The sequence below is a fragment of the Cinclus cinclus genome, chromosome 5, assembly GCF_963662255.1.
Source record: "Cinclus cinclus chromosome 5, bCinCin1.1, whole genome shotgun sequence".
NCBI classification, from domain to species: domain Eukaryota; kingdom Metazoa; phylum Chordata; class Aves; order Passeriformes; family Cinclidae; genus Cinclus; species Cinclus cinclus.
This window is the reverse complement of record NC_085050.1, coordinates 42,475,396-42,487,613: the sequence shown is the minus strand read 5'-3', so window position 1 is coordinate 42,487,613 and position 12,218 is coordinate 42,475,396. Positions and strand designations below refer to the sequence as shown.

General features: G+C 37.8%; 1 protein-coding gene across 1 annotated transcript in view; it reads right to left on the bottom strand.

Annotated features, from left to right (window-relative positions):
* Positions 1–12,218, bottom strand: part of FNIP2 (folliculin interacting protein 2) — a 46,244-nt gene that overhangs the window by 21,456 nt on the left and 12,570 nt on the right. Inside the window, exons 2-3 of the mRNA XM_062492879.1 lie at positions 2,596–2,722; positions 431–562 (exon numbers count right to left, since the gene is read on the bottom strand). Of these exons, the coding sequence (XP_062348863.1) occupies positions 431–562; positions 2,596–2,722 (259 nt within the window). The remainder of the gene's footprint in view (positions 1–430; positions 563–2,595; positions 2,723–12,218) is intronic.

The following is a 12,218-nucleotide window of genomic DNA, read 5'->3' as shown; positions in this document are numbered from 1 at the left end:
TGTGTCAAATTTCATTTTTCTAGGTAGAATGCTAATGCTTTTTCTAAGAACAAGCCAGAGTACCTAAAATTTAATGTTATAGTAAGACAGACTAAAGAGACTCTTAATATACCATGTTCAACAGCTTCTTCACAATTGACCTGAACCATAAGGAGACATGAACAGAGAACAGCATAGTGCTTCTTACAACTGTCTTATGACAAAATGGTATTAGATATATTTCACAACTCCTTGAAAGATAAGACCAGAGATAGACCAAAAGGTTAAGATGCACCCATAAGTTAAGGATAGAATAGATATCTCAAGGCTCAGATTAAGCTGCAATGTGATAGAAACCAAAATCATTCAATGCATCTAAGTGAAGGTTTTAGTAAACAAACTTCTTCAGTAAAATGGAAGAACAAAAGCAACGCAGTATAACAAATATTACCTGATACTTCGGTATATGTTCTTTGATATTTTGCATACAGCCTATAGAGGGATTATGGGAAGAAATGTTGTTCCCATTGCTTGCTTGGCAGTTCCTGGCAGAAGTCTTTACAGAAGTCTCTTCTGCCATTTTCTATGTCAAAACAGAACAATGTGATAAAAACTATTAAAGTAAATCTGAAAACTCCCATCTCTAAACATATCATGGCAAGAATCTTCTTAAAACTACAGGAAAGCAACAGAAATAAAAAATACTCTTATTTGGTTCAAAAAATATGTATCACTTTTAAAATATTTTTTAAATGCCAGCATCAGAGCAAGTGTACAACTGCTCTCACATTCACACTATCATATAGGTTTTCATAGTATCATATATGATAGGAGTAATTGGTCAGTTTCTTGGGACCATCATTCCCAAATGTTATGAATGGCTCTCTGTAATATTTGCCAAAATTTATGTAAACAAAATCTCATCTTATGGGTTTCTTACAAACCAATTCCTGTAATCATTTGTACAATTAATCACTCAAACTGCATATAACCTTTGCTTCCCAAATGATTAATAGATCCTAAAACAGAAGAACAGCCAGCAAAAACAAGGGATGAATAATCCATCATTTGGTAGAATTAACAGGTTAAAGACAAACAATGTATTTGAATCTTCAATGTGAATAAGTCTTACTGTATTTCAGAAAAACAGAGTATACATATATGCTTCCTTGACTTTCATTTAAATGTGACTGAGTTTGAAAAGAAATTTTGTCTTAATTTTAAATGAATCAAGTTTCAGTTTTGCTGCTTGACAACAACCAATTGCTCAAAATCATTTTGAATGCAATGCAAACACATAGATGCTAAAGGTACTTTGGCTGTTTTAAAATGGTACCTAGATTAGTGTTTGGCTAGAACACAGATTATGGCCTGTATCATGTGGTATGAGGGAGGTTATAATCTGTTTTATGTCAGTGTTGCATTGAGAGTTTCTGATAAGACATTTTGTAGTTAACTTTTAGCTAAAGTATTCAAGCAAGTGGAAAAATTTAAGTATTTAAACGAAGCCAGAAATGTATTTTTTTATAAGATGCTGTTTGCTGTTTTAAAACAATTTTAAGATACAAAGTAATGACCTTCATTTTGGAATGGGGGTGGGGGAAGAGGGGAAGCAAGATTAACAAGCAGTCTGACCCATTTAAGCTCTTAAGTAGCTGATCAGACATCAGCTGATGATGCTCATCAGTCTTACTGATTCAGCACAATGGCATATTTACTGTGTGACTGAAATAGAGATTGTTGCTTTTTAAGCATCTTCGTAAGTTCTGCAAGTTGTGACTCTTCTTACATGGCTTATACAGGTATATACATAGCTCTGAAATAAACCATGGTAGTCTAGTAAGATGAAGTTGCTGGTTCTAAAAAAAAAAAAAAAAAACAAAAAAACCACCAAAACAAAACAAAACAAACTTCAAAACAAACAAAATCTTGAAATAATTCAATGTAGAAGAGAAACAGAGGCAGTAGGAAAAAAAACAAGAAAAAGTACCACAAAACAGAAAACACTATTGGTTTTCTGATCTTAAAATGACCTAAGCTTGCTGGAAGCTTTACTCCATAATTTGTGTGTGGGGAGAAGAGCAAAAAACTTGCATCTTGACAGCATCTGCTCTTGCTTCTATCTCTCACCAAAACTTACATGGCCATATATATTGCCATGTATCTTGCTTACACAATACAATGTGGTTAGCCAGTGAAGTTGTTTTAATTCACATAAAGACAACAACTTCACTAATCCAAGCACCAAAGGGAAAAAAGCACCTCTGGACACATGGCAGACATCACTGAAATGGATTGTACAGCCAGGGCTAACAACAAAAAGCAAATCCAGTCAACATTAGAAAGGCTGAAGAAATATTCAGTTTAAATGGAAATTTATTTATTTGCCTGAAAGCACATCTGGATTAAGTTGTTACATGTGAGTACCATATTTATATTGTAAATACCAAATACCAGATATGTTCACAGGCTTGTTGTAATCTAACATATGCTTGCTGCAGCTATCACAGTGAAAGATCACAAGAATAAGAAGTTGACACTGTGCTACTAAAGTAACTGCTTTTGGAAAGGAAAACAAAAGAGCAGTAGGACAAGAGCAAAATTAACATTTCATACCTGAACCACAGCTTCATCAATTTTGCGGACTGCTTTGGAATCAAATAAGACCTGTCTGCCTCTCCTCTCACAGTCTTGGTAAACTATCAGGCGAATTTCATTCAAGTCAAATTCTGAAGAGGACCAGCTATGGATTAGAAACAGAAGATGTTAAAATGGTGTGTTTACTTTGCAGGTACATTTAAGTGAAAAAACAGGTATTAGGCAAAGACTTAATTTACAGAATCCAAGGTGCAAGCCACATAGCTCCAAGCAAAAAGGAACTCCAAAGAAGTGTCCAAGCTCAGTGTCACTGACAAAGGCAGGCACAGCCAGACCAATTTTCATCAAATCTCTTTCCAAAACTTTCCAAAAAGAGAACACAAAACCTTGTATCAGCAATCTGCTCCAGGCTTTAACTACCATTATTTTCTTCTCTGCACACATCTTTGATCATTCTTGTTTTAAGGTAAGCATACTATTTTATGCAATACTCCCAGTGACAATAAAACAGAATGGATTACCATCCTCTTCTCTACTGTAGCCCTTCAAAAGCACAAGGTTTACACACTCTCTTCCTTCTTTAAGCAACACAAACCTAATTCCCTTTGACCTATTCCTGACAATGTAAGCTAAGACTTTCCCAAATTTTAAGTCTTGCAACTGATAGACAATGTTTATGTTGTTCCATTCTTTTTTGCCACATTTCTGAGACATTTCAGGGGTTACAGAGCAGACATTGATTACTAAGACTTGATCTCCAGCTACAATGAAAATAACTTAGTACATGAAACTGAGATACCTGAACTTCAACCTGAAGCAAAAGAATTCTCTCAAACCACAATCTGTCCATTCTCCAGAGGTACAACATGGCACATGACCTGCCTCACTGCATTACCACAGGGGCTGAACAGCTAAACTGATTCTCATGGCAATGACAAGAAACCTCATTTCCTAATTCCAGAAGGAGTCAGTCTGCACACCAGAGCATGGAGATTTGCTTGGCTTCAGCTACAGAAAACACTTTTCAGATTATGTGGCTGACAAGCTGAAATCAATGGAAAAAAACCTACAACTGCATAAAGAAATGCCACAGAGCACTGATGGACTGCACCTGGGGGGTGAGAGTACAAGTGTTATTAGTAGTTGTTGGTTCAACAAACTGCATAACAGACTTCAGTCAAGGCCACACTGATCTTCCACCCGAAAGGAGGTTTCATTTGGGAATTTCCCCAAACTGCTTTACAGAAATGGAAGGTAGATAATGGAGAGGAGAGCATTAAACCCCTCTACAGATGAAAGACTAGAATTTATGAAGCTATTTCTCTTATTCCATGCTATGTCAACATCCTTAAATCAATAGTGAGGTAAACACTATCAAATCCTTCTAGAGCCAGGATAATTGATTTAGAAGTACACTTGCAGACTTGTGATTTTAAAATGATTTTAAGTAAAGTCAACTTAATTTCTTCTTTGTGCTCTTTCAACATAGCTAAAAACCAAAGCCTAAATAGGCATCTTTTTCAAACCTGAAAAACCTCAATCTGGAGGTCTATTTTTAAACAAGTTGGTACAAATAAGCCAGATAGCTATCACCACCATAAGGTATTCTGATATAAGTATACCATATGACCATAATATGCAAGGTTTCCCACCAGGGAACGATGGTAAAGACTGTTTTCCATCCACAATGAGAAAACTTCTTGATATGTATGTAACACGTTGCCTCCAGAGCTGCTGAGAGTGCCAGGCAGATTTCTTTTCAAGCCTTCCCTTTCAAAGGCAGTCACAGCATTACATTAACCTGCATGAGACCAGACCTGAAACCATTGCTGATAGTTGCCCAACAAAGATCCTACACACCTTGCTTACACAGAGTGCTGCAACTACACCATCTGTTTAAGAACTGTTACTAGTTTCTCAGCCCACTGCCTGTGCAATGCTATTACAAAATCCAGTTATAGTGAATGCAAGAGAAGTCAGAGCCATCAATACACTTCATCCTAGTGTGCCACATGAATCTGATACTCTTCAGTATCAGATACCCCAATACCTCTTCAGTTACACAGCTATCTACTTGCTGCAACAGACAATCTGAAGTAATTACACTGTTTTCTTAAAAAGGCTGCAGGTCTTTCCTTCCTTTATCACCAAAGAAAAGGTACATCTCTATGGCTTTAGCTTAAATTCTATGCAAGAGTAAAGCCTTATTTATCTCCACAACTGGCACAGCAGCATCCATACTTCAGACCACAGATTTGCAAGTCTAAACTGAGAAACATTCATTTCAGACACAGATTGAGCCAATCTAGCCCTGCATCTGCCCACTGATGCAGAATTGCATGCAGGTTGGGTTGCATGAATTCAGGTTTCCTTATGAACAAATGAACTCCCCCATTAAGCACTAAAGCAAACCTCACGCTTTTCATGCAATGCTGACTTCTGTATAAGATATAAACTGGATTTTATATTAAAGAAGAAGTAAATTTAACAGCCTTTTCCACACAACATGCTGGAACTAAAGATTGCTGCTGTCTGTCAGAACCATAAACACATTCTCTAGTACCAGACAGCAACAAGCTAAGAAATTACATAAAATCTATCATACAGAGCTTTATGTGACTAGCAAACGAAATCTAGGGAAGTAATCTCAGATAGTGCTTTTATACTTCTAACCAAATATCAAACTAATGTTTTAATGATGCCATTGCTTACGGAAGCAGTTTCTGCAGTAGAAATCTACCCATTACAGAAGAGATTCTCATTTGATAACATCAAACATATATATAGGTAATTTATACAGGCATACAAATCCATGTAGTCTCATTACTTCCACATGGAATACAGCAGTAGGCCCAAGACTAGTCAGATGACCAGGATGTTTATGCCCATCACAAAAGCTGATGAGCACTGCTCACAGTACTTCCACCCTTTATTGTTTAAGTGAGGTTATGTAACACAGATCCCCAAAACAAGGACAGCAGGGGTGTTCAATCATCTAAAAGTATTGAAGAATACAGACAGTACACAAACTCATTAGTCAGCTCTGTTTTCACATGCGTAAAAACCAAAACCCCCCAAAAATGACTTCCTTATCTCTATATCAGCTTCTTGCTTATTTAGCAATGCCGGGCTCTGCAAATTCTTAAAAATCAGCTGAATTAACTAAATTAATATGATCTTGTGTATATCTTGGCATTTCAGGTTAAATGTGGTTTCTCCAACTGAACATGTTTTCTTATTTGACCACAACAGTAAGAGCCCCACATCTCCTTTCACCCCTTCTTTTAACTATGTAACCCTTCCTGTTACTTGTGTCTGCTCTGGAAATTGTTGGATCCTGCCATAAACTGAATTCTCTGTAGCAACAGAAGTCTGTCCAAGTATGTGAAAGTGAATCAGAAACATGACTGAGGAAGAAAGAAGTAGAAGGCAGTGGAACCTGCACCTCTTGGTGGCAGCATGACTTACACTAAATCATTTCATCCATGGAACTATACACTTTTAGGAAAGGGCACAAAGAAAACGTTCCCAATACATTCCAAGTAAGTATTGAGGCTAGTTGGGATGTTAATTGAGTTTTCTTTTGCCCAAGTCAGTTCTGTCTGCTTAGTGAGCTGACTCCCTAAGGGGCATCAGTTCCAAGAAGACTTGAAAGGCCAAGGCCAGAACAAGGGAAAAAGGACAAAAGCATGATGCCAAAAATCAAAGGAAGAAGTGGCTCCTTCAACACCATCAGTCTGTTTAAGCAGGTTATCTTACCTATCCTTACCTTTAGACTGTATCTTTCCCCTATGTGGAAGATGCTAGAGCTAATAAACATTATCTTCAAGTCAAAATAAACAAACCAAATCAAGGTGTCTGTTCATATGACAGTAGAACCAAGTTTACTAGAGATATTAAAATGCTATGGATTTTTTTCTATTTTTTGAAAGACAGCCACAAGTTTGAAACACCTTACAGATATCCTGAAAATTTTGTCCCCAGAGAAGCTTAAGCTTGCTTTATTTTCTCTTACATGTGCATGTAAGCTACTTTCCTTTGGCTTGTTCAACATTTCTTCAATTAGTTATGAGACATGGAGGCAGATCTCTCTTACTTAAGGCAAAGCAGACTTATTTGTTTCTGGGAAAAATTCACTAAAATTTGCTTCATTCTGCCCTGAATAAATACTTTCAGTCAATATAGATCTCCAAACTCTAATGTTTACAAAGAAAGCTTTTGGTTCACCCTTATAATTATCAGCATGCATGCAATAATTGAAGAGTGACCTATTCATATATATTCAAAAACCACTTCAGTTGACCTTACACCCTGTTTTTGAAAGTGACTAACCCCTCATTCCTTCAGTGCAGCATCTACAGGCTAGAGAACCAAACAGACTGAAACATCTCAATATATTTATCTATATTTTTCTGCTTCATAGATCAGCAATCCTGAGTGTAGAATACTAATCCTGACACCCTTAGGTGCTAAAACTTGGAAAAAGCCACCCTGAACCTTATTTTCAACACAGCTACGTAGCTATAAAGAGTCAGACACTGGAGACAGGCTGGCACATGTCTGAAAAGGATAACTCAAAAGTTAAATAAACACTATACCCACTTCAGATTACTCTGATGTAATGCTCGAATTAGAGGTAGTTTACATGTAAAGGAGAGGGTTCCCCTCTGTTCTTCCCCACTTCACAGCATTCTCTCCTGTCAGCTCCTCACACTGTTAGTACTTGACCCACTAACACAGGAGACGGCAAAAACAGTAAAAGAGGGGAAACTAATTAGGAAACTAGAAAGAGAAGCTAAGATTATTTAACCTTAATTGAAAAGAACAGCAATTACCCTTTATGCCTCAGTTTGCATATACATAAATCTTACACAGCAGAATCAAGAATGCTGGTTCAGTTTCAAATAGGAAAGACTTTCTGGAGCTCCAGTCAGCATCGTCATTAATAAGCTTCTATCAAGATTTTTTCAATTTACAAAATAGCCTTTCAGGCACATGATTATAACTCTAGTCTTACAAAAAAATGCCTTTGTCTAAAAATCATATACATCAAAAAAGTTACATTCATACCTGTTTTGCAGCAGTCTAGTCACTTTGTTCGCACAGCTGACACTTTCATCTCTCAAAGACTTACTAATTCTTTCATCCAATTTGGTACAAGAAAGATTATTTCCAAGCGGAACATTGTTGCTGTTTCTTGCTCTTCCTATTTGTCCCCCAGTGCCATTTGAAGTTTTTGGTGTACCCCCACACATTTTCTTAGCTACAAATCCTCTTGTAAAGCTCTCTCAAAGAAACTAAATACCTGCTGAAGAGAAACAGCCTCAAGCAGGTTTCTTCACTATCCATCAACCATTAACAATGGTAATTTACCATCAGCTTTCTTCCCTATAAAGGAACACAGTCTGCTGAACTTCCAGTTGGGGGAAGAAAAGGCAAAGCAATCTTGATATATTCTATAAGCCATTAATACAAAAAGACAGCTGTAACTAATGTACTCCTGCAATTATTCCAGATTGAACAGATATGACTTTCAGGTTTCAGAAGCCATGGCGGATTTGCTCTTGCTGCTGTCATAGGTTTTCCTACTAAGCCTGGTGCAAAGCTGTAGCAGATACAACAGCTAATATTGACTTTAGCTATGTTTGTTTCCTGGTATGTGATTTAGGTAGCTGGCAATTATGTAGTCACAAGACTGAACCATACCGCCTCTCTTAAAAAAAAAAAAAAAAAAGGGCATAGTTGCTTCTGCAGTGACTCGCCCTTAGTTGCAAGGTTGTTCTAACACTGGCTACAACACCCTGTTAATGGCTCTCATGTGAGCAAGTGTCATCTGACAACCCCTAGCAACCTCATATAGCTTAGGAGCAAGTAAGAATCTGTCATCATTGCCATATGGTGATCAGTTTAAAAAACCCAACAACCAACACCAAGAAACATACTAGATATTTGGCACTATAATGCTTTTTTTCCTAAGGACAAATACTACTTATACTTGGACAAGAACTTGACACCAGCACTTTGATAAGCTTTTTTTTTTTTTAAAGCATGAAGGAAAACAATGAGAAAAGGTTTGCTGCAGACTTCAAGTTGCTCAATGAGAATTTACGAGTCATATACCTCTTCAAATAATTCAATGGCAATACTGATGACAAAAATACTAACAAAATACTCCCGGTCAAATAAAGTTAGGTTTTTGAACAGAACAAAGGAATCGGATCACAGAAAACAGAATATCAAGTCCAGCTCCTGGGCTTGCACAGGAGCATCCCCAAGAGTCACACTTAAGTCCCAAAGTGCTGTCCAAACACTTCTTGAACTTTGTTAGGATTGGTGCTGTGGCCACTTCCCTGCGGAGCCTGTTCCAGTGCCCAAACATCCTCTAGGTGAGTAACTTTTTTCTAATATGCAACCTATACCTCTGCAGCACAACTTCAGGTGATTTCCTCAGGTCCTGTCACTGGTCACCACAGAGAAGAGATTAGTGCCTGCCCCTCCCAGTCCCTTCATGACGAGTTATAACTGCAATGAGGTCTCCTCTCAATCTCCTCCAGGCTGAACAAACTGAGTGGCCTCAGCCATTCCTCATACAGCTTCTGCTCAAGGCCCTTCACCATCTTTGCTGCCCTCCTTTAGGCACTCTCTGATAGCTTAAATATCCTTCTTGTACTGCACTGACCAAAGCTGCACACAGGATGTTCTGTTAGGCTCTGGTAATTCTACTGCAGAAAGTTATCTTCCCTATCTTTGCTTTAAAAAAAGTTACCCAGACATATCTGCTCATAACTCACACCTGTCATGAATTACCATAGGCTTTCTCCCCATGAGTAAAATTTCAGACATTTTATAAGATAACAGCCCTACTGAAATTTCCCTTCCAGGTTAAAAAGGGAAAATGACTTTGTTAATGGTCAACCAGACCAGCAGTAGAGTTAGAAGCAAGATTTCAAAACCCAGTGCTACGTGCTACCTGTTAAATAGCACAGTACCTTTAAAACGATTTTGTAATCACAGTTAACCCCAACCTCTAAAAACTGGGCAGAAGTGAAGCAAAAAAACTAGAGCAAGGTTAGATTGAACAACTTGCCCTGTTGCTAAGAGAAACCTATAGCAATAAGAAAGAACTCCACTTCGATCCCCAGAGAAGTGACAAGTACCAGATCACAATCACTCCTCCTCCCAAATGCAGAAAACAAGTGAAATCTCTGGCTTGTTCTCAAGTGATTGAAATGATGTGGGAGAGGACAATGCTAGCCCTCACCTCACTGAGGAAGAGCACTTTAAACCCCAGTGTTACAGTCATCTTTGAAGTGTGAATGAAACAAGTGAAATAATACACTTCTACTAAGATCAGGAAATAATAGCCTTCACTTCTGTACTACCTTTTCCCCAAACAAACCAAAATTCTGGAACATTCACCAAAATATCAAATTCACATCAGACATTAGTACAAGGAACACCTGTAAGCTCACTAAGTAGATGTGCTTCACAACACTACCTCATCTGTAAATACAATCATCTGTAGAATAACATAAATCCTAAAGTACCTCGGGAATTAACATTGAAAATCCACAGGACAGTTTCTAAACAACAACAAAATAATACATAAATCCATACATGGAAAACCCACAGAGTCCATAAAGTAGATTACAGAAAAAATGGAAGAAAGCGTCCTGCTCTGCAGATACAATCCTCTGTGAAGTAGAGTTTAATCACTCTTTTTCTAGGCTGTGACATCATGTCACCTGCTCTGTTTGTAGGTCATTTCCTGTCCTTCATCTTCACTGCAAGACAATTGCCTAAATTATTTCAACTCAAGGTAGCACTTTAGCAAGAAAATTCAGGGTGGGGGAAAGAGGAAATAAATATATGTGAGGTAGCTAAGAATAATTTTCTGTGAAAGTTACAGCTGTACACTAAAACTTAATCACTGTTTTCAAATCTAAGATAATATTTTCAGACACCCATGCAAGGCTTTATTTTCCAAACATCTTTTAGAAGATGCTAGAGAAGCTTAAGGAAAATAGTTTGAATCATACCTGCTGCTTCAGGGAGCATTTGTTTTTGCAGACCATACACTTAGCAAAATTAATACACAAAAAATGCCTAGACCCAGACATTCAGGATTAGTGCCAAAACACATGCTTAAAGATGAAGGGGAATCTCTTTTGGACTGCTTAATGATGATTTTCCCTCTTTTAGTCCATTGAATAGCTTATGTGGAAGACATAGGTTCCCATCCTCCCACCTAATTTGAGTAATTTACCCTGCATTGTTCCTTCTCCTTCTAAAACCTCAGATATTGAAGAGTTGTGCTGAAGCCACACTGCATTCCTTTTCCATAATGACTTTAAGTAGTCCTAATATGGCAAAGCCCTTTTAACCTCAGGTGAGCTACTGTCTTCAAGCATGATACATACTTACTAGTTTCATACAAGTTAGGTGGGATACATTGCAGATTTGTCACACAAGTGTGAAGGTATCATTTGGAGCACTGCTCTCTCTCTCTCTCAGGACCAATTTTCCTTAAGAAAGAGTTCAGGTGGAGAAAAATAAAGTTCTTGGTATCAAATCACTGTACATACAGAAGGGTCATTTTTTTTGTTTTTAGGATAATCCTCTATGTCGCGCTACAAAATCCAAAACAATATTAGATATATTTGTTCATTGAAAAAGCTGGAATTCCACAGATTCCCTGCTTAGGAAAGGATAATATACTGGATTTTTGTAAGGCTGGAAGCATTTTTTCATCATCTTTGTTGCTACAAAAGAATATCATCACAGGCAGGCACAAAAAATGACAACACACACACACTGCTAACAGAGGTTAACAAACAGATCTACGCAAGTTGGAGTCACTATAAAGGGCACATCAGCCTTCTACAAACATAAAGAACAGCCCAATTAACCATTGTGTCACAACTCAACTTCTAAGTTATCAGGAATCACTGCTCACTGGCTTATCTACAAGTCTGAAGTTTGGGAGCTAGCTTTCACAGAGTATTTCAGTAATAATGTAGAAATAAAAAAATAAACCCCCAATAAAACAAAACCCTAACCAAGAAAACAGCCAGCAAGTACATTGAAGTAAGACCACAAACAGGACAGAGAGTGCTTAGTTGCTAGCTCCAGAAGTGGAATTCCTCATTAGCAAAGAGAAGAGCTAAAGGCTTGCAACTGCATGAAAAAAGGCATGAATTTGTGTTTTACCATTAAGAGAAGAGTGGTTTTTGTTAAACTAGGTCTTGAAACAAAGAAAGGTAAAGTCTGCAGTAAAGTTAGCACCCTGGGTCCATTACCTAGTTCTTTCCTCCACCCAGAAAGCCGTACTTAGTCTAAGCAACTTTCCCCTTTCCATCCCACCTTCTGGTCATCTCTGTAGCTTCCAACAGTCAGGAGAGCTCAGCTGACCCAAAGTAAGTAAAGTATTTTGCGCATGCTGTTTCATAGTGACAATCCATAATATCAAAGAACTGAAAATTTGTTTTTAATTTAACACTCTCTAGGATTTGACTCTGCTTCTTTCCCTGTTTATTTTTTCAAGGCACCTGCAATAACCAGCTTCCAGCCTTCACTGGAGCCAAACAGCTCGAACCAAACAGCCGCGGCCATCCAGGAGCAAGCAGTGCCGGGCCGGGCGT